At 39.7% G+C, this 24,294-nt stretch overlaps 1 protein-coding gene across 13 annotated transcripts in view; it reads left to right on the top strand.

Annotated features, from left to right (window-relative positions):
• The first annotated feature begins 7,210 nt into the window (after positions 1-7,210).
• Positions 7,211-24,294, top strand: part of PSIP1 (PC4 and SRSF1 interacting protein 1) — a 51,039-nt gene continuing 33,955 nt past the window's right edge. For 5 of the 13 annotated variants that reach the window (XM_009244438.3, XM_063714211.1, XM_054519843.2 and 2 more), the window contains exons 1-3: positions 7,302-7,612; positions 8,099-8,311; positions 11,807-11,883. In XM_009244438.3, the coding sequence (XP_009242713.1) occupies positions 8,240-8,311; positions 11,807-11,883 (149 nt within the window). In that variant the 5' untranslated portion in view covers positions 7,302-7,612; positions 8,099-8,239. The other 8 variants (XM_054519842.2, XM_024252033.3, XM_024252032.3 and 5 more) reach the window with 3 other exon arrangements.

A 24,294-nucleotide genomic window follows, 5' to 3' on the forward strand; every position in this document is an offset into this window, starting at 1 on the left:
AATGAAGACTGGAAGATAATTCACAAACATTTTAACAGGGTAATTTGTGGGTATGGAAATTTTAAAAATTCATTGCTACTATTTTGTATTTTCGAAATATTTTGTAATCTGTACATAAACTCTGTTTTGTCCAAGACACCTTAGGTTTCCATATTATTCTAGGTTAATGTCTTAACAAATATTTTCTTCAGTAAAGGACACATATAAAACACACTTAAGCAGAAATATTCTACTAACCACTGTGGAGGAGCTAAAAAGTTATGAGCTATAATATATATAAAAAATAAAATAACAATGAGATACCTAATACACATCTAATAGAATGGCAAAGATCCAAAACACAACACCAAATGCTGATGAGGATGTGGAGCAACAGGAACTATCATTCATTGCTGGTGGGAATATAAAATGGTACAACCACTTTGGAAAACCGTTTGGCAATTTCTTAAAAGTGAAACATATTCTTCCCATATGAATCAGCAATTACAGAACTTGGTATTTACACAAATAAGTTGAAAACTTATGTTCACACAAAACATGCACATAGTTGTTTATAGCAGTTTTATTCATAATTGCCAAAACTTGGAAGCAACCAACATGTCCTTCAGTAGGTGAATATTTGCACAAACAAAATATGTCCAGACAATGGAATATGTTTCGGGACTAAAAAGAAATTACCTATCAAGCCATGGAGGAAACTTAAATGCAGATTATGAAGTGAAAGAAGCCTCTGAAAAGGTTACATATTGTATGATTTGGAAAAGAGGAAAGTATGAAGACAGTAAAAAGATAAGCAGTTGCCATGACTTGGGGAATGGATGGATGAATAGGCAGGGCAGAAAGGATTTTGAGGGCAGTGAAACTACTCTGTATGATGTTACAGTGGCAGATACATGTCATTATAAATTCGTCCAAACCCATAGAATGCACAAACCAATAGCGAACCTTAATGTAAACTATGGACATTGGGTAATATGTCAATGTAGTTTCATCAATCATAAAAAATGTAACACTTTAGTGGGGGATGTTGATAATGATATAGGCTATGCATGTGTGGGGGTAGAGGGCACATGGGATACATCTGTATCTTCTCAATTTTGCTGTGAATCTAAAACTGCTCTCAAAAAATAAAATCTTAAAAAAAAAAACAACAAAAAAACCTAAACCAGGCTAGGCATTGAGGCTCACGCCCATCATCCTACAGTTTTGGGAGGCCGAGGCAGGAGGATTGCTTGAGACCAGGAGTTTGAGATCAGCCTGGGCAACATACGGAGACCTTGTCTCTACAAAAAATTAAAATAAAAAAAAAAAAGCTGGGGATAATGGTATGCGACTGTAGTCCCAACTACTCCAGAGGTTGAGAGGGAAGGATCACTTGAGCCTAAGAGTTTGAGGATGCAGTGAGCTGAGATCAGGCCGTTGCACTCTGGCCTGGGCAACAGAGCAAGACCCTATCTCAAATAATAATAATAATAATAATAATAATAACAATAATAATAATAATAATAATAAAAGACCAATCCAAGAAGAAGAAGAAAAAAATCTCCAAACAGCAAAGTCAAACCAGTAATTTGTCATCCAGCAGTCCTTAGAAGTGAAGTTTTCATACAGAGCTTTTCCCTCTACATCTAGTTGGATTTTAGACCAAGTCATAGCATAAGCCTATACATACATGGAAGACAATTACTTATTTTTCCCCCTAGGTTGTAAATATGGCTAAGATACTAATATCATGCACATTATACATTTATGATCTAATTTAAGCCTCACAATAGCCCTCCAAGGCAAGTGTCCTTATTCACATTTCACTGATAAGAAAATAAGTACATGAAGTTAAAAGAGTTGCCTAATAGCACGCATGGAAACTGACAGAGCCATGATCAGAACTCATGCTTGACTCCAAAGCCTGTGCTCTCTTTTCTTATGTCATATCAAAGTTGTAACTATTAGTTTTTTCTCTGTAATTGAACATCAAGCACGTGAGTTACTTTTTCTAAATATTAAGATACATTAAATTTGCATATAAAGTAAAGCCTCTGGCGTCTGTCTGGCTATCAGAGCTCAACTTCACATCCCTTGCTTATCAATGAGCTCATAAGAAAGCATATCGCCAAAATGTTGCATGGTACAATATTTACCATCACTAGTCCTAGGTGAGGGTTTTCCAGGAAAAAAGAAAGGGGAGTTCCATTGTCAAACAACTTTGGACTGATGGCTAAAAACCCATTTTAGAAATTCATAAAGCAAATTTAATATTTTAACAGCTATGAGATGTCTTACTTTAAAGAAAGTCATGCAACTTTGACTCTGCGTTTCTCAAATTCACTTGTCTACAGAATTTCCTTTTCCCTAATTTAGGCCTTTTAACTTCTCAAGCTACACTATTGTTCTCAAAAAACACTCTGAGGAAGCCGACCTAGAAGAATCAATGGTGCAAAGACAATAAAAGACATCAGTAGGTTGGTAGGTCTATTGACCACAGCAAGAGATCATTCTACTTACAAAGCTACGCACTTCACACACCAAAATCATGGAGTAAAAACACGGAGGAAAATGAGAAAGAATGTAGACAAAGGAATAAGATGAAGAAGGGAAAAAGGCAAAATCAGGCAGCAGAGTAAAAAAGGAGTATGGCATACACACATGTGGGTAAGAGAAGTCTTAACTGAGACTGGAGATGGAGATGTAAGAAAGAAGCAAACCAAGTGTCTGAGATGAGAAGTAATCAGGTCATCTAGTGATTTTTTAAAAAATTCCACTGGAGGTCGGGCACGGTGACTCACGCCTGTAATCCTAGCACTCTGGGAGGCCAGGGAGGGCAGATCACCTGAGGTCAGGGGTTCGAGACCAGTCTGGCCAATGTGGCAAGACGCCATCTCTCCTAAAACTACAAAAAAAATTAGCCGGGCATGGTGGCACATGCCTGTAATCTCAGCTACTTGGGAAGCTGAGGCAGGAGAATCGCTTGAACCCAGGAGGCGGAGGTTGCAGTGAGCCAAGATTGCACCACTGCACTCCAGCCTGGGCAACAGAGTGAGACTCCATCTCAAAAAAAAAAAAAAAAAAAAAAAAAGGCCAGGTGCGGCGGCTCACTCCTGTAATCCTAGCACTTTGGAAGGCCGAGGTGGATGGAGCACTTGTCAGGAGTTCAAAACCAGCCTGGCCAACATAGAGAAACCCTGTCTCTACTAAAAATACAAAAAAACAAATGGCCAGGTGTGGTGGTGGGCACCTGTAATCCCAGCTACTCGGGAGGCTGAGGCAGGATAATCACTTGAATTCAGGAAGTGGAGGCTGCGGTGGGCTGAGGTTGGGCCACTGCGCTCTAGCCTGTGTGACAGAGCAAGACTCCGTCTCAAAAAAAAAAAAAAAATTCCCACTGGAATGGCCCACAGTCTAGGCAGTCTACACAAAAGGCACCAATAGTACTCACAGGTCAACTGTCAAACTCTTATCTTTGCCTTGCTTCTTTCTAGTCTTTCTAAGAAGCACTCAGATTTCTTAAGACTTATCTCATGTGCTGAAAACAACTCTCTTCTAAACATTGGTAAACCAGCTCAGCAGTAAACCTAGTTACCAGCTCATAAGCTAGTACATCTTGGTTTTCGCCCACTTGGGAGTCAAAGCTTTGAATGCTTATTGATTTTCATGGGAAGCAAGACCTAGATTGGATTTATGACATCCCCAACTAAACTAGCTCTTTGATTAATGCTCTTTATTTTCCCCCATATTCTTGCTAACTTCCCACTATTTCCCCATCATAAGGATTAACATATAACACATGAGAAAACAGTTCAATACCTGTTCATACCAATAAATTGAAGGTGCATCACTAACACTGTGTATTAAGGTAGGAAATTATGTAAAAGATACGAAGGAAGGTTGTTGCTAATTTTTTAGAATAAAGATCTCATTTAGAAAGATTTTCATTAAAATGGTTAAAATGAATGTATTTGTAGTGAACGAAAAATGTCACTGCTCTTAAAGGGTTAACCTTTAAGTACCGTACAAGAAAAATTCATAAAGTCAAAATGAAAACACTTCCATGTGTCATACTCACCTGTTTTTTCCTCCTAAAGGATTAATGAGTCTGTTGGGGTTTTTCACTTGCTCCTCCCTCTCATTCATTCAATAAATATTTTTGAAAAGAAATTTTTTTTGAGACAGAGTCTCGCTTTGTCACCCTGGCTGGAGTGCAGTGGGGTGATCTTGGAACACTGCAACCTCTGCCTCCCAGGTTCAAGGGATTCTCCAGCCTCAGCCTCCTGAGTAGCTGGGATTAACAGGCGCACACCACCACGCCCAGCTAATTTTTGTATTTTTAGTATAGACGGGGTTTCACCATGTTGGCCAGGCTGGTCTTGAACTGCTGACCTCGTGATCCACCTGCCTTGGCCTCCCAGAGTGCTGGGATTACAGGCATGGGCCACCGCGTCCGGCGCTTTTTTATTGAGTACCTGCACTGATGAATAAGATAGTGCCTACTTCTAAGAAGTTTACAGATTAGTAGGAAAGAGTGTGAATAAGAAACTATGTTACTCTAAGATTAGGTCACATCCTTTCCAGAGGTGATTTTTGGGTTGAGTTTTTTAGGACCAGAAGAAGTTAAACAGAATGGTCTCGTGCTGGGGACAAGTTGGGGAATGGCATGGTGTGGAGGGAGGTTGTTAGGAAATTTGAAGCTGGCAATACTTTCAACCCCAAAGGCGGAAGGTGGAAGAGTAAGTACTGGGCTGCTTTTCCTTCCAGCATCTTTTTCTAATTATAAGCCACTCCTCCTTCAGCCTTGCTGCCTCCCTGCCCCACCTAGAGGCGATGTGGGATCACAAAAAAGGCACGGGCAAGTAGCCAGAGGGGCTAGAATGTTGCCCCAGCCCCTGGACTAGATGTGTGATCTTGGGCAAGTTGCTTATCTTCTGTGAGCCTATTTTCTCATCTGTGAAATGGGGATAGCGGCACTTGGGTTAAATGAGAGAATGTAGGCCAAGTTCCTGCCTCAACTCATTTGGATTTTCCTGCCCCCTGCCCTTGCTTCAGTTGTTTTGGAAATTATATTCTTTCTTCTTATAACTTTCCCATTGCTCCTCTGATCTCCATTTTGGTATACTTTTTCAAGTATCCCCACTAAGAAGGCTGACTATGGGGGAGGGCTGCACCAAGCATGGCTGGAAAAGGTCACAGCTCGAAAAGAGCACAGAAAAGCTCTCCAAGTGGCTAGGATGTGCCCAGCTTTCCTTTTCCGTTCCCTGCCCTCCCCTCCCCCTTTCCTCTCAGATTCAGAACTGTTGCTCCCAGGGATCCTGGGCTTTTGTTCTCTGGAAGCTTAAACCACCACCTGTTTTGCCTTTATTGGTTAAAGGGTATCTCCTGTTGTCCACAAACTGCCACAGGTTGAAACGGACAAAACTTAAAGGCAGCAGGAGCTAAGTATGGTACTTCCTGTTTTTAAAACAACAAAACAACAACAACAAAAAAACACTAATACTAAAACATCAATGCTTTTCCATTTTCCCTTTTTTATTTCTTCTCTGAGGTCTCCCCCAACACTAACTACCCCCTCTTTACCTGTTAATCCTACCATTAGTACTAATAAAGTTATATTTAACATTAATTATAACTTATTATATGTCTGTTTTCCTTAGTTTGAAGTGTTTACAGTCTGAGGTATCCTTTAAAGCAGTTTCTCAAACTTGAATATGCGTAAGAATCACCTAGGGATCCTGTTAAAACGCAGATTATGATTTAGAAGGCCTGGGGAAGGGCTGAGCTTTACCTGAGCTCCCAGGTAACGCCGTTGCTGCTGGGCCTTGGACCACACTTGAAGTAGCAAGGCCTTATAGGGTTTAGAGCAAATAAAGTGCACACACACAAAAAAATGATTGCTGGATGCTGCTTTGTCTCTCTTACTCTGTATCTTGAGCTTTTCTTCAATACATCTTTTTCCACCTTTTCCTATGCATAATTTATAGCCAACACCTGACAATCATTTCTTTGTGTAATTACTTAGTTGTGCTCTTCCTTCCCTTTTCCTAGTCACCATTCTCACTGAGAAATGCGTCATTTCATGAGTACTCCAGTTACCCCCATCCTCTTTCTACTAACATCTACCTTGAAACATCAAGAACTGGTTAAATAATCATTTTTACCCCTTTCTTGCTGAGCAACCTATAGTAGCTTCCTATTACACGCATTAAATTCCAATTCAGAATGAGAAGCTTCAAGACATTTCACCAACCCTTCCTTCTCCTCTGCCAATTTCTCTTTTTGCGCCACTTGGAACTCTCTGCATATTGCCCAGGTATACTTAGTTTCTCCAAACTCCTTGCAGGACATTTTACTTTGGGACTGTCTTCTTTCATTCCTTTTTAAAGACATGCTGTATTGCTTTCAAAAAACTCTCAATTTTTACCAATTCAAAAAAAAAATTTCCTAATTCATTTCCAGTTGAGTCCCGTATTTAAAACAGTATTATCTAGGTGCTAATATATGTCTTATTATTCTTATTTTTATATGTCTTAACATTCTTTTTAAAAATATTTTCAGCCTCTCAAAAGAATCAAAAAATTAATCTTTAAAATCCCTTGAAGAGCATTTTAAGAGAAAATATTTGAGGTTTAGTAACACTTATACAGTGTACCACCTACCAGCTCCTATTCACTAGGGAAATAAAATTTAGATGCAGCTAAAATTTAGTTAGGGCCCAAACCCACATCCTATCTAAAAGGTTTTTTGTTTTCCTGTCATTCTTTTGTACCCTTCGCATTTTGCATTCAGTAGGATTGCATTTTTATTAATAGTTCTTGGTGATTCAAATGTAAAATAAATGAAATAGGGCTCTCTCATACTACAATTTCAAGGAAAAGGAGACTACGAGGCCCATTCAGCGAGGTGCAAGAGGCCTAGATGCAGCACACCCTGCAACCGCCGCATGCTCCAATTTCATTTTTGGGTTTTCGTACAGCTCCTCTTTTTTGGATGATGCAAACCGCGCAAAAGCAGCATTCAAACCTCCCCACCCTGGGAAACGATACAAGAACATGAAGCTTTACTGCCAGTTTCTCCCTAACACGCAGCCAAGGGATAGAGGCCCGGATACCCGCCCCCAAACCGCGTCCACAACAATCATTTCCTCCCTCCCCGCCTTTTACATACAGTACACATACAAATACACACACGCAGAGAGGCCAGCAGGGGCGGGCCGGGCCCGACCACTCCGCAAACCGCAGGGGGAACTTGCGGCAGGCCGAGCTATTTTCGCCCAGTCCTTTCTTCTTCGCTTGCGTCTTCCTCTCCATTTGCATGCACTTGTTACATGAAAGCGAACTTGGGGACGTAGGGTTTTCAGAAAATCCGCTTCGGAGCCACACACCTTCGCCGGGTGCTGCATCATCCCCCCTCTCTCGGTAAACAGTTGGTCGCGCCCCAGTGCTAGCGGGCGCCGAGCGGGAGCCGCGCGGGAGCAGCGCAGCTACGGCGGCGGCAGCGGCGGCGCGGTTGCGATTCCGAGCCGTTGAGACGCCTCTGCGGCAGCTGGTGGCGCAGGTGGCTTGCGTGGACGCGGGTAGAGGCGACCGGCCAGCAACCGCAGCGTCGGCGCCCGCGGCCCCGGCAGGTGAGCGGGCGACGGGGACTCGCCCCGCCCCCCCCCTCGGTGGCCTCGCTCTTGGCTGTAGCGGGGAAGTGAACGCGGCCCGCCCGGGAGTCGAGGGGGCCGAGGCTGCAGCCGCTGGGCAGCAGGTTGCGGGGGAGGCCTTGCGTGGGCGGAAGGGGGCCGCTCGCCTCGGAATCCCTGCGTTTTTCTCTCCCATGCACCTCCTCTCTTCTGGGGCTTAAGCTCGGTGGAAAAAGCCTGGAGAAAGATGGGGCGGGCAGACGGGAGATTTCTGGCTGGGCAGCATCCTTGCCTCAGGTGGTGGCGTCTCTTCGGTGGCGGGGCGGAGGACCTGCCCCAGCGCGGAGGCAGCGCACTGGCGGGGGAGGAGCGGGAGACGGCCCTCCCCTAGCTCTCCCACCCCCACCCGCAGGCTCCCCTCCCCCTCCCTTTGCGGCCCCTCCCTTCGGGGTTCTTCGCTTTAACCGCCCTCCGTGCTCTCCCTAGCAGGCGCGTCGGGACGCCCCGAGGCATCCTCCCCCGCCCGCGGGCCCGACAGCTGGGCCCGCGTCCGCCGCCCGCATCCCCGCGCCGCCGCATCTCCTCGCCGCCTCTCGGGCTTCGGACCCCCGGTCTCGCCCCCGAAACATGACTCGCGATTTCAAACCTGGAGACCTCATCTTCGCCAAGATGAAAGGTTATCCCCATTGGCCAGCTCGAGTAAGTGATTTGTATCCCTCGCGCTTAGCAGTGCTACCCGCCTCCCCAGAGGCCTGCTGCCCACCGTGTCTCTTTATTTTTTCCTCTGTCCTTTCTCTCCCTCGCTTTAGTCTCATTTGTAACCTGACCTTTCATTTTAGTTTTTTGCCCAATAATCTCCCGTGTAATTATAAAAATCCACACGTTTCTACATACCTGTGTATTTCCCTGTGGTTTATTGGCAGACTTGGACAGATTTTCTTCCTAGGAAATATTTAAATGCGTTGCTAGTTAATATTCCATTGTAGGTGAAATATGAAGAATGAATTTTTGTTTAAAAATTAGTGAAACATTGACATTTCCGTAGTTTTGGATCAAGTACAAAATATCAATGGAATTTGTGCAGATTACACACAAACTCTTGGATGTCAGAGAAGTGCGTATGTGGTTAAATTGGATTTACAGGGTTTTTAAAAAAATACCTTGTACTTGATGAGGCCTTCTGGATTTGCTTGTTTAATACAGAGATTCAGGACTGGATATTCTTGGAAGTATTACAGTAGTTTAGTACCGAGGAAGGGCCAGAAAATTCATTTCCCCTTTTTTATTTGAGGTGTTTATGACCTTGAAGAAGTTGTTTTACCTTGTTTCCAATAGGCAAAAAGGAGGTGTGGACCAGATTCCTCAGTTCACATCTAGTGGTACAGAGAAATGATTAAGGACCCAGGATGTTTTGTGACATTTAGGAATTGAGACTGTTTAAAGATCTACGCTACATTTTTAGAAAAAGGGGTCTTTTTGTTTATGGTGGTACTCAGGCTCTAAAACTGATAGATAGGACCTAAGATATGTTGCAATCTATTAGATTAGGTAAGCTGAAGATCCTTTAAAAATATACTTACATGGGGTTCTGAAGTTGTATTTTTCCACGCCATTTATTTTCGACTAATTTACTGTCCTTTGAAAATGTATTTCTTAAAAATAATTAAATTCTGTAGTTTTAGTTATGTCAGCAGGCGAATGGGGGAAAACACCTATTAGATAACGGAGTCCTGTCTAGGAGCTGAGAGTGCCATCCAAGTGTAAAATGATCACTGTTCCTTGACTTTGTTCCATCTAGTTGCTCTACGTGGACTCCTGTTCACAAGTTTCCTTCCAAAGCTTTTTTCCTTGCCTATAAAGTCTGCCTTTTCGGTGCAGTCTAACTTGAACAATCCTTAGTCATAATCCTTGTCTATATATTTTACATTCTAATCTATTCCTTTCGTGATAATCTTTTGTTTTAATTCTTACTCTGTGTATGCTTTGACTTCCAAATATATTGCGATCCCGAGGGCAACAACCTTAAATGGAATTAATTTATACCCTCCACAGTCCGTAGTACATATGATGCACCTGTAAAACACAATTCACGTTCAGATGGAGCCTAGGGAAACTGATCAGGTTTAAGGCCCCTCTAATATACTTTTTCATGGTTTTCGAGGTATCCTTGTTTATTTGAGGTGTTTGAAAATCTGAGGTTGTCTCATAGATCTGTATTCCGATTTGCATGCCACAGTGAAGTTAAAAGCCAAATGAAATGTTTAAAAAATCTCCCAAATCACCCTCCCCACGCTCATATGTTAAGTGACTAAGAGTGCTACTGAAAATAAAATAGGGTAGCCTTTGGAAGATCAGAGTGTTTTCCTTATTTAACAAGTTCTACATTTAACAAGTTCATTTGGATTGGAAGGGAAATGTTTGTCTTTTCCCTTTTCCCCATCATTTTTTTCTGAGAAACACCTCCATTTAGTGTTGGTGTATTCTGTGTCCAACAATTACATTCCTTTTTCTATCTTCTTCATTCTTAGAAATTTGAAATCTTTGTTGTAGAGAGTTTAGAGTACATATTTAAAGTCTGAGCTGTAAAGGTGACACTTCTTGTTGCAATTTTGCTTTAACATTTCTGTCTACATGTCCCAAACTTCATTAATTTTTAAGTCTTAAACATTCATGTACATAATCGTTTACCAGTAATAATCATTTAAAAAATCAACTTAAATTTTGCCTGGCATTTGCTAAAGGCTATAGGTGCCAGGTATTTGCATAAACTCTCTTAAAGCTGTTTGCTAGCAGAAAGAAGCATATGAACTGGGTTAACAGAAATGATCTCTTAAGGGATTAAGGATTTTTGCAATTATCGGGACCTTCCCACAAAGTTGAGATAACAGGTGTGATCTTCATCATATAGGTGGGGAAATAGGTCCCTAGAGATATTGGGTGGTAATGATTCTATTGGTGTGTGAAAGCCTTAAGACTTCCCTCACAAATAACCAGTTCAGTCATCCTCATGGTCTTTTTTCTGCAACACCATAATGCTTACAGAGGATAGTATGTCCTCTGATGGTCAACCCCCTTCTTGACAAAGTCAGCTGATTTTCAAATTGAAGTGTTTTTGAAATTATGAAAATTATGACATTTAAAATAGATATGTTGTTAAATTCTTTTTTTTTGTTTGTTTTTTTTAAAGATAGAATCTCACTGTGTCACCCAGGCTTGAGTGCAGTGGTGTGATCTCGGCTCACTGTAACCTCTGTTGCCCAGGTTCAAGTGATTCGCCTCCCGAGTGGCTGAGATTACAGGCACCTGACACTGTGCCCTGCTAATTTTTGTATTTTTAGTAGAGACCGGGTTGCACCATATTGGTTAGGCTGGTCTTGAACTCTTGACCTCATGATCCACCCACCTCGCCCTCCCAGAGTGCTGGGATTACAGGCGTGAGCCACCGCGCCTGGCCGACATGTTGTTAAATTCTAGCTAGATAGTACTGCTTTAGTCCTGAGGTCTGCTTTTCCTTTATTGGTAAGGGAAAGTAACAAGTATTATGGATATATTAGACGTGACAGCACCTGATGATTTCTTCCTTACATAATTTAAAAGGTTGAAAGAGCAGTGAAAAAGGAACAGGTAGCCTCATGTGATTTAGGCATATTAGTGAAGGATCTTTTCCTAATAAGTTTTTCAGACTTTGGGAGGTACTGATTTAAACTTTTGTCAATGTCTGCTTTTACATTATTCTGTTATTTGTATAGATTTCCTGCAGAACTAACATTTAGGGGTTGTCGAATAGGTTCAGACTCCTTACCTGAAATGATATGATTAATAATTCAGAATTTTGGGATTTTAGGAAGGCAGGGAGAGTACATATGCCATATATTTTGCTGCTGGTGCGGTCTGGAATAGCACATGATAATCTTAATATTTCTGCAAAGAAACAACAGTGGAAACAGTAGGTGGATAAAAGAAATGACTGATACCCTCAGTGTCAGTCCAGGTTTTGCCATCAAATGAGTTTTGACAGAAATTTTGGTTTTCAGAGCTTCTTGGGTTTCAGATTTGGAGATAGGAGATTATGGGCCTGCAGAACTGGTCCATTTTATAACAGATCCCTTTTGGATGTTGTGCTCTCATTTATTCAGATAAATGTTGAGGTGTGTATGATTTAAAATATTTTAATTTTTCTCACTTTTCTTTTAGGTAGACGAAGTTCCTGATGGAGCTGTAAAGCCACCCACAAACAAACTACCCATTTTCTTTTTTGGAACTCATGAGACGTAAGTCTTTTTAGCTTTAAAGGCAAATCAGAGCTAATTTAACAGGGTTATTGTGCAGTAGACATTAATTCAAGGGGGAAATCGTAACATAATAGGAAACTTTAAAATCTTTGAACTTTGGAAAGAGTCTTTAAGTCTCTGTTTTTAAGGTAGTGTTTACAGATGCTATAGGTTTATTTTTTACTGGAATTGATATTTCCTTAACCAAAAAAGAAAGTAGAAATTCTCTCAGCAATAAGAATGATTGATGGATGAAAATATATGAGGAAAGTTTAATAAGTGATCTGATATTCCTATGCAGTAAAATAAGTGCCTTTTATAAGGACTACTTGGTACCTAATTTTTGGTTTTATGATATCAGATATACAAACTGTGTATATTGTGGGGAAGGTGAGAAGAGGAAGTCTAGCTAGTTCCCTCCATGTGTTTATATGGTGCCTGAAGCTCTGCTGCCTCTGGTGGGTATGTGGGCAGAGAACTGATGTGAAGCAAATTTTTCAAAAATTCCTCTGAATGTTGACATATGTTACTGCCAAGTGCATGGGATCACTCCAGAGACTACCATTAATTTCCCAAAGAATATTCCTACGTACCTATAATTTAATGGCCTTACAAATACTATATAATCTGGTTGATTTTGGACTTGAAGTTTGGAGTCTGTCATAATTTTGGTAGTCTTGTTTACCTGGGATGAGGAGAAACAAAACTATTGCTATTCTGATGAGAATTATATATTCCTAAGAGTGGCTACAATGGCAATATTTCGTTTAAAATTGCTTAGCTACTGTATAAACTTTCACACAATGTCTTTAATAGCTTTATTGAGATGGAATTTACATACAAAGAAGTTCACCTGCTTGAAGTGTATAGGTCAATAGATTTTAGTATATTTACTATCATAACCTTTTGATGATCACTTTCCCCTCTCCAACCCTAAACAACTACTGGTCTACTGTCTGTATAGACTTACCGGTTCTGGACATTTTATTTGAATGGTGTTATACAATATTTCATAATAAGTTTTTAAAAAAATCCAACTTTGGATCCAGAATTGGTTTGGCCTTCATCATAATTAGAGTTAGGTTCAAGTGTATTCTATATATAACAATATAATTTTTAAGAAGTGATAAATTTCTGATTCCATGGGATACTGTAAAGAAACTCTTCAGTAAATTTAATAGAGGACAAAAGTGTCTTTTAATGGAAAATGATGCAATGTATATTAGAGTAGGGCTTTTCAAAGTGTGTTGTCAGGTCTAGCACCATTAGCATCTCGTGGGAACTTTAGTTAAAATGTAAGTTCTTGGCTGGGTGTGGTGGCTCATACCTCTAATCCCAACACTTTGGGAGGCCAGGGCGGGAGGATCACTTGAGTTCAGGAGTTGGAGACCAGCCTGCAACATGGTGAAACTGTGTCTCTACAAAAATACAAAAATTAGCCATTTGTGGTGGCACACACGTGTGGTCCCAGCTACTCCAGAGGCTGAGGTGGAACCATCACCTGAGCCGGGGAGGCAAAGGTTGCAGTGAGCCAAGATCTCACCACTGCAGACCTCATTTCAAAAAAAAAACAAAAACGAAAAAAGGCAAGTTCTTAGGCCTTACTCTAGACCTACTGAATCAAGCTGTGAATGTGGAGCCAAAGACCTGTTTTAATAAGCCTTCCAGATGATTCTGATTTACGTTGAAGTTTGGAAATACTGTAGTAATGTGAGTGGACATTCCTTAGCATTTTTCAGTTTTATAAGCTTAAAATTCTTTAATTCTGATTTTTGTCTGAAATGGAACAGATTTTTTTTTTTTGAAACGGAGTCTAGCTCTGTTGCCCAGGCTGGAGTGCAGTGGTGTGGTCTCGGCTCACTGCATGCTCCGCCTCCCGGGTTCACGCCATTCTCCTGCCTCAGCCTCCCGAGTAGCTGGGACTACAGGTGCCCGCCACCACGCTCGGCTAATTTTTTGTATTTTTAGTAGAGACAGGGTTTCACCATGTTAGCCAGGATGGTCTCGATCTCCTGACCTTGTGATCCGCGCACCTCGGCCTCCTAAAGTGCTGGAATGGAACAGGTTTTGTACTTCTATATATCCTTATAGTCTTATAGAACATGCAGTCCATTCTTACATTACTAGTTTAAATTTAGAAGAGGAATGATTATCCCTTCTCCTGCATTTAAAAGGATTTTCATATTATAAATATACGTACACTTTAAACCAAAACAAATTAAACTAAGTAACTAAACTGTTGTTTGGTTAGTAGGTAATTAGGTAGTTAATGAAGACAATGAATTACTAATATTCAAGAATTTAGGATATATTCAAGGAATTCAAATGAATTTAACTTTTAAAGTTAAGCTAATGATACTGAATTTTCATTTCAAAATGCACTTGGTTTTTGCCTTAGTGTTCTTATGAGTATACCATTTATGTTTGGAAAAGCAGTGCTGCCCCATATGTATGTTGGTCTGGTGGTGACTTCTTTTGTACTTAAGATTAATTTTGGGGCTGGGCGTGGTGGTTTACGCCTGTAATCCCAGCACTTTGGGAGGCTGAGGTGGGCGGATCACGAGGTCAGGAGTTCAAGACCACCTTGGCCAATATAGTGAAACCCCATCTCTACTGAAAATACAAAAATTAGCCGGGCATGGTAGTGTGCACCTGTAGTCCCAGCTACTTGGGAGGCTGAGGCAGGAGAATTGCTTGAACCCAGGAGGCAGAGGGTATGGTGAGCTGAGATTGTGCCATTGCACTCCAGCCTGGGCGACAGAGTGAGACTCTGTCTCTAAAAAACAAACAAAAAAATACTAATTTTTGGAAACTAGGTCTCTGATGATCTTTTTTCCCCTCAAAATTTGGGAGAGTAGTTATTTGAAGTTTTTTTTGGAGACAGAGTCTCATTCCATGGCCCAGGATGGAGCACAGTGGCAATCATAGTTGACTGCATCCTTGAACTCCTGGGCCCAAGTGATCCTCCCATCTTGGCTTCCCAAGTAGCTGATACTACAGTAGCTGGCTAATTTTTGTATTTATTATTATTGTTATTTTTTAGAGATGGGGTCTTGCTACATGGCCCAGGTGGGTCTCCAATGCCTGGTTTCAAGTGATCCTCTTGCCTTAGCCTCCCAAAGTGCTGAGATTACAGGCTACTTGATTTTTTTTGTTGTTGTTTTTTTTTTTTTGTTTTTTTTGTGATGGAGTCTCCTCTGTTGCCCAGGCTGGAGTGCAGTGGCACAATCTTGGCTCATTGCAACCTCCACCTCCCAGATACAAGCGATTCCTCTGCCTCAGCCTCCCAACTAGTTGGGATTACAGGCACCTGCCACCACACCCAGCTAATTTTTGTGTTTTTATTAGAGACGGGGTTTCACCATGTTGGCCAGGCTGGTCTCAGACTCCTGACCTCAAGTGATCTACCTGCCTTGGCCTCCCAAAGTGCTGGGATTACAGGTATGAGCCACTGTGCCTGGCCTGTTTGAACTTTTTAGTTTGGATTTTGCATAAATAGTTTAGTCTGCTAACCAGGGGTTAGGGAGTTGGGATAGGAAGAACATACAAGAAGAAAGGGGTATTTGGAAATTGTACTAATTCATAACTGGTTTATAGATTAAGATTTTTTAATTGTTGATTTAGAGCAGAATTCTTTTGTAACTGCATTCTTTTCCTGGCCTACAAACATCTGATTTTACTTAGGACATTTATAGTAAATGTTCAGCAATCAAGTTTTGAATATTAGACAGTGAGCCCTAATTGTGACCACGTACTAGATATTTTAAACCTAACATATTCAGACAGATTTTTAGTAAGTGGGAATGACATGGACTTAATTCTTGCTGAAGCCAAGTCTTGGTATTATCCTTGATTACATATTATAGTCTTTCCCCTTCCTTTCTACATCTAGTCAGTCAGCAAATCTTGTTCTTTGCCTTTCAAATGCATTCGGATTTGTCCGCTCTTGGTCATCTTTGTATAATTCAAGTCCATGCGTAATTACTCCTGTAAATAATGTCCTAAGCTGGGCACACTGGGACATGTCTGTAGTCCCAGCTACTCAGGAGGCTGAGGCAGGAGGATCCCTTGAGCCCAGGAGTTCAAATCTGGCTTGTAACATAGTAAGACCCTGTCTTGGGGGGTAAAAAAATTAAAAATAGTGCCCTTACTCTATGTTGGTTTCAGTTTCCACTCTTCAAATACAGTTGGCCTGCTGTATCTGTGGGTTCTGTATCCATGGAGTCAACCTGTCACAGATTGAAAATATTTGGGGGAAAAAGATGGTTATGTCTGTACTGAATATGTATAGATTTTTTTTCCTTGTCATTATTACCTTAATGCAATGTAACAACTATATAGCATTTACATTGTATTAGGTATTATAAGTGATCTAGAGATGATTTAAAGCAGCGGTGGAAGACAGTTTTTTCCACGGGGGCTTGGGGGGATGGTTTTGGGATGAAAACTGTTCCACCTCAGATCAGCAGGCATTACTTAGATTCTTATAAGGAGCCCTCAGACTAGATCCCTTGCATGTGCAGTTCACAATAGGGTTTGTGCTTCTGTGAGGATCTAATGCTGCCACTGATCTGACAGGAGGCAGAGCTCAGGTGGTAATGACTGCCTCCTGCTGTGTAGCCTGGTTCCTAACAGGCCACGGATGGGTACTGGTCCTTGGCCTGGGGGCTGGGGACCCCTGATTTAAAGTATATGGAACGGTGTGCGTTTTATATATATATATGCTGTTTTATATAAGGGACTTAAACATCTGTGAATTTTGGTATCTGCAGGGGTCGAGGAAGGATAATTTACAGTCTTACGGATACAGAGGTACAACTGTCTAGTCAAAGAGATCTTTATATCCCAATCAGATCATGTCATTTCACTGAAAACCTTCAGTGACTCCCTATTTTAACATCAGCAGTGAATCAAAACCAAAAACTACCTACAAATGCTAGTTATAAAACCCTATACCAACTAGCCCATGCTTACCTCTCCAGCCTCATTACATTTTTCACCGCTTTTTTCTGTTGTACAAATAAGCCTCATCTTGTCTCAGGTCTTTTGTTTTCCCTTTGCAGGGAAGGTTATGCCTTCGGATATTTGAAGTCATTTAGATCTTAGCTCACATCCTCCTCCTTGTGTTTATTTTCCCCATTGCAACAGTGACTGAATTTTTTTTTTTTTTCCTTTTCTCTTTTTTTCACCCACACTCGAAGAGCTGGATCAGCAGGGACCTTGTCTATCTTGTCATCATTAACTTAAGTGCCTGGCACTTAGTAGCTGTTAAATAAATATTTGGTGATTGGAAAGCTTTGTGCACTAGATAAAGTCATTTGTTGATTATGCATTTGCTTTCCATTAGCCAAGTTTATGTAGAGCAACTAGATCAGAGGTTTGTTTTTGAATCCTGACTGCCATTTACCTGCTATATAACCTTGGGCAGGTTACTTATATTTGTGTTTTTTTCTTTCTCTTTTGTAAAGTGGGGGTAATAGTATCTTGCCTCAGAATCTTGGGATGCAGATAAGACATGACATGAATAATGCTTAGAACAATGCTTGGCATGTATTAAACACTAAATAGCAGCTATTATTTATTTAAAATGTTCAGCTTTGGCAAACTTTTATTTCATTTTGGGAACAAGACTTGTGGGGATTTACCCATTTTTCCAAGACTTCTACTAGTAGTATTTATTAAATTGAAATGCAGCTCAGTTTGAGTTTTGGTGACTAATTACCTTTGCTAATTCAGGGAATATTCCTACCTAGCTCTGTATCTTAGAAATCTAGAAAATTTAAATAAAGATATTTTGCTGTTTTTTCCTCCTTACTGCTCTTAATTGTCTTAATGCAAAGAAGTTGGGTGCTCAGTTTTAGGAACTTTAAATATAAATCACAGGCTGTTTTAAAACCCGTCTAATTTATAGTTTTAGGAGTGAAGGTCAGTGCAGAGGTACTGATAGTGGTCACAAGAAGAAAATAAAGTAATGAATCTTAGGATAGGATTTTTTTCTTCTACACTAGTTCTTCTGTACAAGTTTCATAGCTGCATGTATTGGTGTGGGACTTGTATGATTTCTCTTAAATTTTACACCAAACGAGATGAACTGTTTATTCATCTCTTTATTTTTATTTTTTTTGGAGACAGAGTCTTGCTCTGTCGCCCAGGCTGGAGTGCAGTGGCAGTGGCGCCATCTCTGCTCAAAGCAAGGTCCGCCTCCTGGGTTCACGCCGTTCTCCTGCCTCAGCCTCCCAAGTAGCTGGGACTACAGGCGCCCGCCACCACACCCAGCTAATTTTTTGTGTTTTTAGTAGAGACCAGGTTTCACCGTGTTAGTCAGGATGGTCTTGATCTCCTGACGTCATGATCCGCCCTCCTCGGCCTCCGCAGTGCTGGAATTACAGGCGTGAGCCACCACGCCCAGCCCTATTGATCTCTTTTTACCAGCAGGTTCATGACAAATAGTGCGTGCATATTCAATTGTCTGTTGAATCATTTTTCTATTATAGACTAATACATGCTATTATAAAATATAAAATATTTATAATAAACTTTCATATTTTGTGATTTAGTAATGTAGAATTGACGAAGCAAGTTAGAATGAATATGTTGTTAAAAATGAAATTTTTCTGTTTAGCAATATTACTTGGCAACACTTAAATGAGTTTTGAGCTTCATATATTTGGCTCTGATTTCCTGTTTTGTGTATGTGACTTTTTTTTTTTGAGACAGGGTCTCTCGCTCTGTCGTCCAGGCTGGAGTGCAGTGGCGTGATCTTGGCTCACTGCAACCTCTGCCTCCCGGGTTCAAGCGATTCTCCTGCCTCAGCCTCCTGAGTAGCTGGGATTACAGGGACGCGCCCCCAAGCCCAGCTAATTTTTGTATTTTCAGTAGAAACGGGGTTTCACCATGTTGGCCAGGCTGGTCTTGAACTCCTGGGTTCAAATGATCCTCCCACCTCAGCCTCCCAAAGTGCTGGGATTACAGACATGAGCCACCGTGCCTGGCCTGTGACTTGTTTCTTTTAAGAGTTCTAGTTGTGTAACAACTGAATTTTTGTGTGTGTTCTTGTGGGTATTCATATTATTCACAAAAAGTGAATTAAGAGAGATAACTGCTTGTCTTTGTTTATATACCATTAGGAAAATTGGAATGCACATGTACGCACTTAGGGCTTCAAAGTGTGTGCCATGTAAGAAACACATTGTAGGATTTGAGCTGCCTCAGTATTATAAAACTAGTATTGAAGTCAGTTAATGATTTCCTGTTTTCTTAGAATGTTTTACATCAGTCTTGACTCTTATAAGCTTTGACATTGGTATTTGAGGTCTGAGTTCGTACATATAGAGAAATAGAATGAATATTTTATTAGGAGATGTTTCAAAGACTGTATTACAGTGGTTAAAGGAAAGTCCAAAACCTCTTTAAGGAACACTGCAAGTTGAGACTCTGCTGTTTTAATAGGTAGGTGACCTTGCCTGAGTCAGTCTTTTTGAATTTCAATTTTCTAATCTTTAAAATGAGGTTTTTGGTGATCCCTCAGTTTCCTTTCAGTTCTGGAATTTGGTGGGTAAGTTACCTTGAATGTGTATCTTTTCTTGTTAAAATTTTTAAAAACAATATAAAAGGAAACAAATCCTTTTTACTCCTATTTTTTAGAAATAACCCCTAAACCTGGTAATATTTTGATGTATTTTTTTCAAACTTGTCTATGCAATTTTTAAAGGAGCTTCTGTCGTATATAGTTATGCCCTGCTTTTGTGTGCATGTGTGTGTGTATTAAGCATTTGGTATGTTGTTTTAAAGTGGAATGCCTTGAAGAATGAATCAGACCTACTGTTAACATTTTGATGTATTTCAGACTGACTTTTACAATTTTTTGGTATTTGATATTATGTATAATTATATCCTGCATTTACTTAGCATATTAAGGATTTTTTATATGTGTAATTTTAAAGTGGAATGCCTTGAAGAATGAATCAAAACCACAGCTGCGTAAGGTTGTACCCTTGGGAAGTAGTATAGTGATGTCCGTCGAAAAACTAATCTGGTCCCTGTTCACCAAACCTGTAAACCTGTAAGACTGCGTGCCCAAGGAAGATTTTTTTTTTTTTCCATCTACTGTCATTTTTGAGTCTCATTAAGAATTCATCAGTCTTGAGCATATCTTACTCTTTGTTTTTTTTTTGTTTTGAAACGGAGCCTCACTCTGTCACCCAGGCTGGAATGCAGTGGCACGATCTTGGCTCACTGCAATCTCCGCCTCCCAAATTCAGGCGATTCTCTATTTCAGCCTTCCTAGTGGCTGGGATTACAGGTGCACGCCACCACGGCTGGCTAATTTTTGTATTTTTAGTAGAGATGAGGTTTTGCCGTGTTGGCCAGGCTGGTCTCGAACTCCTGACCTCAGGTGATACGCCCGCCTTGGCCTCCCAAAGTGCTGGGGCTGGGGTTACAAATGTGAGCCACCATTCCCAGCTTGACCTACTTATTCTTAGAATTTATTGTGAAGATAGGTGCAGAGATTGAGCAATATGTTTATTACAGCAGTGTGATTTTATAATATAAAATTTGATATGGAAAATGGCCCAACAATAGGTTTAGCTATTCAGTGAAATACTGTGTAGGTGTTAAGTAATTGTTGACATAAAAAGATACTCATTTTAATTTGAAGAGGTCTACTTTTGAGTAAGTTTGTATCATATACATTGAAATTCCATAGTTGTATATATACAAATAAGTGGGCTGAAAAGAGTAGATTTAGTTGGTGAAATTATGGATTAGTTTTCTTTGATAGGATATGTTATTGTCAAAGAATTTTAATAGCTTTATTAAAATATAATTCATTTCTCCAAAAAGAAACCATGTATTCATTAGCATTTACTTTCCATTTCTACCCAATCTTCTTTCCCACCTTGGCCTAGGTGGCAACTAACCTACTTTCTTCCTATTCTGGGCACTTCATATAAATGGAATCAGCCAGGCGCGGTGGCTCACGCCTGTAATCCCAGCACTTTGGGAGGCTGAGGCGGGTGGATCACGAGGTCAGGAGTTCGAGACCAGCCTGGACAACATGGTGAAACCCCATCTCTACTAAAAATGTAAAAAGTAGCCAGGCGTGGTTGCACATGCCTGTAATTCCAGCTACTTGGGAGGCTAAGGCAGGAGAATTGCTTGAACTTGGGAAGCAGAGGTTGTTGCAGTGAGCCAAGATAGCGTCATTGCACTCCAGCCTGAGTGACCGAGCTAGACTCTGTCTCAAAAAAAAAAAAAAAAAAAAATGGAATCATAGAATGTGTGGTCCTCAGTGGCTGGCTTTTCTCACTTAGGATGATGTTTTTCAAGGTTCATCTGTGCTCTAGCCTGGATGTGATAGTACATTATTACTTTTTATTATCAAATATTCCATTATATTGATTTACCATATTGTATTTATTCATCACTTGATAGACATTTGAGTTATTTTTACTTTTGGCTTTCATGAATAATGCTGTGAACATTTGTGTCCAAGTTTTTTTGTGAACATAAGTTTTCATTTCTCTAGGAGAAAATTCCTGGGTCAGATGTAACTTCATGTTTAATGTTTTGAGAAAACTCTCAGACTTTCCAAATCAGCTGCACCGTTTAACATTCCCACCAGCAATTGTATGAAGGTTGCAGTTTCTCCACATCCTTGCCAACACTTGTTATTATTTGTTATTTTTTGGACGTCTGAGTGGGAGTGAGGGTAGTATCTTGTGATTTTTGATTTACATTTCCTGGATAACTTAATGATGTTGAATTATGTGAACTAAAAAAAAATGTGTGCGAATTTAAAAATCTTCTGTACTTAACATGAATTTACATTTGTAAAAGTCTTTTCAGTTGGAAGTACATAGTTATTTAATTTCTAGTATATTAAGATATGTGAATTTATGTATGACATCAGTTGAACCATTATGGTTAATGAAAGGTACAACTTGTAAATCTGAATCTGGGAGTAGGAGCAAGGGGTGAATCTTTTAAAAAACCTACTTAGCAAAGTTAAGAATAAAAACCAATTGTAATGAAAAGGTACATGTAAAATGAGGTGGTGTGAATAAAACTAAATGTAAACATTAATTTTATGAATGAATATAGTTCTGTTAAGACTTTCTGTTTTAATAAACCACTTTGCTATGTCTTATTTTGTGAGACAAAGCTCAAACAAGACGAAGTAATGATACAATGTCACAAAGAAAGCAGGAATGGCAATACTGCTGCCTGTTAAAAGTGGAATTTAAACTCAAAGCTTGAAGAGAGAAGGGTATATATAGGCAGTCCTTAGCTTTACATAGTTTCTGTAGGCACAAATTTCAATTGCCATGACTTAGCTAAGTAACAGTCCACTAACAACATGGTTAAAATTTCACCTACCCTGCCATATTAACTAATTGCATAAACTACAAAATTTGCTGCTAGTCTTTTCAACCCACAAGTTAAGATGTAAATTACAGGTGCATATAATGTCACTTTCAAAGCTTCTTGGTGATTGGTCACCATGCATTGGTTTCTCAAAATCATGCATAGTGGGATGTATAGTTGGCCTCTGTCTCCTAATGATGTCCCCCATGTGACAGTTTACCAAAATAAACGAGGAAATTGGTCAACAAAGATGATAGTGCAGCAAAAATCATAATGCTAGATGGGAAATTTGAATTTAATATAAATGGAATAATAGAATAAATAGCTTACCTTGTGAATATAGATGGTTTGCAGTTGGAGAGACACTAATTGTCCAGCCAGAGAAACTTAGTGAAGGCAAGCTTATCAACATAAATGAAAAAGGTAGTTGTAATGGAAAATATGAAGATATCTTATTAATAGAAGTGATACCAACAAAAAACATTGAGGATATTTCACATCATTGAAAGCATGAAGGATAAAATATTGGAATGTGATCCAAACTTAAAAAGGAGTATGACAGTTTGCCAAGGCATGGTAGATAGACTCATTCCATATCGTAATAAATATCACTAGAAGGCAAGCACTGTTCAAACTATTCTTGATAGATTTATTTTTTGTACAAAGAAATGATACACTTTAATCTCAATGTTCCTAATGTTTTAAGTTACAGCATACTAAGTTGGTATTGGTTTTACTATTTTATTTCCTTATGCATTTACATAACTGTCAGTAATAGACTGCTTAATGTTCTGACAATTTTTAAAGGTCACAGAACAATCGTAACTTCTCCCATTGATTATTAAGATTGCCTTGCATGGTCATTTTTAAGAACTGCTTTTTTTGAGGTTAAGAAAAATGATTCATGTAAAAAAATTTAACTCTAGCTTTTATACACTAACTTTTTGGTAGATCAGTCTTCAGTGGCTTTTAGACTTGGAGCCATACCTTTAAAAAAAAATACACATTTGAGGTTTTAAAACATTTTCCTGTAATTATTTTTGAGGTCTTTTCCTACTCCTGAAGTTCCTGGTGACCCCAATTTTGAGCCCTTTGGGGATTTTAACTTGTAAATGAGGGTGCTTAAGATTCAACTTCTTTAGTCGTCTTTTTAGCTTCCAAATTTTATTTTTGTCTTGTTTGGCTTTAAGAGTTTATACTTTTAAAATAATCTCTTTACTGTTGTTTTTCTGGTTTTTCAGGAGGGAGAATTTGTGTTGAATTGGGTTTGTTCTGACCAGAAATACGTTTTCATGGAGGTTTAACTCAAGTCATTTACTTGGAATTTGAAACCTGTTACATAAGAGGAATGTTGTACTGTTAATAGCTAAATGTGTTAATTTTTCTAATTTGAGATTATGGACAGGAATTAATGATGTCTAGTAAAATCTTCAGTTTTTGATGGAATGAGATGATTTCAGTTTAACTCCAAAGTAAATTTGGTAAATTATTGGTTTGCCTTAATCCTAGCATAATAATATTACTTTGAAAATGGGATGTGCAGTTAAAATACATGGATACAATGAATGTTACAGAATTTAAATAATAAAGCTGACTTTTATATACCCTGATTTTATATATATATATATGTATGTGTGTGTGTGTGTATGTGTGTATATATATATATATATATATATTTTATTTTATTTTATTTTGAGATGCAGTTTCGCTCTTGTTGCCCAGGCTGGAGTGCAATGGTGTGATCTTGGCTCACCACAACCTCCGCCTCCCGGGTTCAAGTGATTCTCCTGCCTCAGCCTCCCAAGTAGCTGGGATTACAGGTGTGCGCCACCACGCCCGGCTAATTTTGTATTTTTAGTAGAGACGGCGTTTCGCCACATTGGCCAGGCTGGTTTCAAACCCCTGACCTCAGGTGATCTGCCCAGCTAGGCCTCCCAAGTGCAGGGATTATAGGAATGAGCCACCACACCCAGCCATATTTAAATAGAACTCTTAAGTCTTTTAATTGAAATTTTTATTTTAGAGCCTTTTGAAAATTCTAAC

The sequence above is a fragment of the Pongo abelii genome, chromosome 13, assembly GCF_028885655.2.
Source record: "Pongo abelii isolate AG06213 chromosome 13, NHGRI_mPonAbe1-v2.0_pri, whole genome shotgun sequence".
NCBI lineage: Eukaryota > Metazoa > Chordata > Mammalia > Primates > Hominidae > Pongo > Pongo abelii.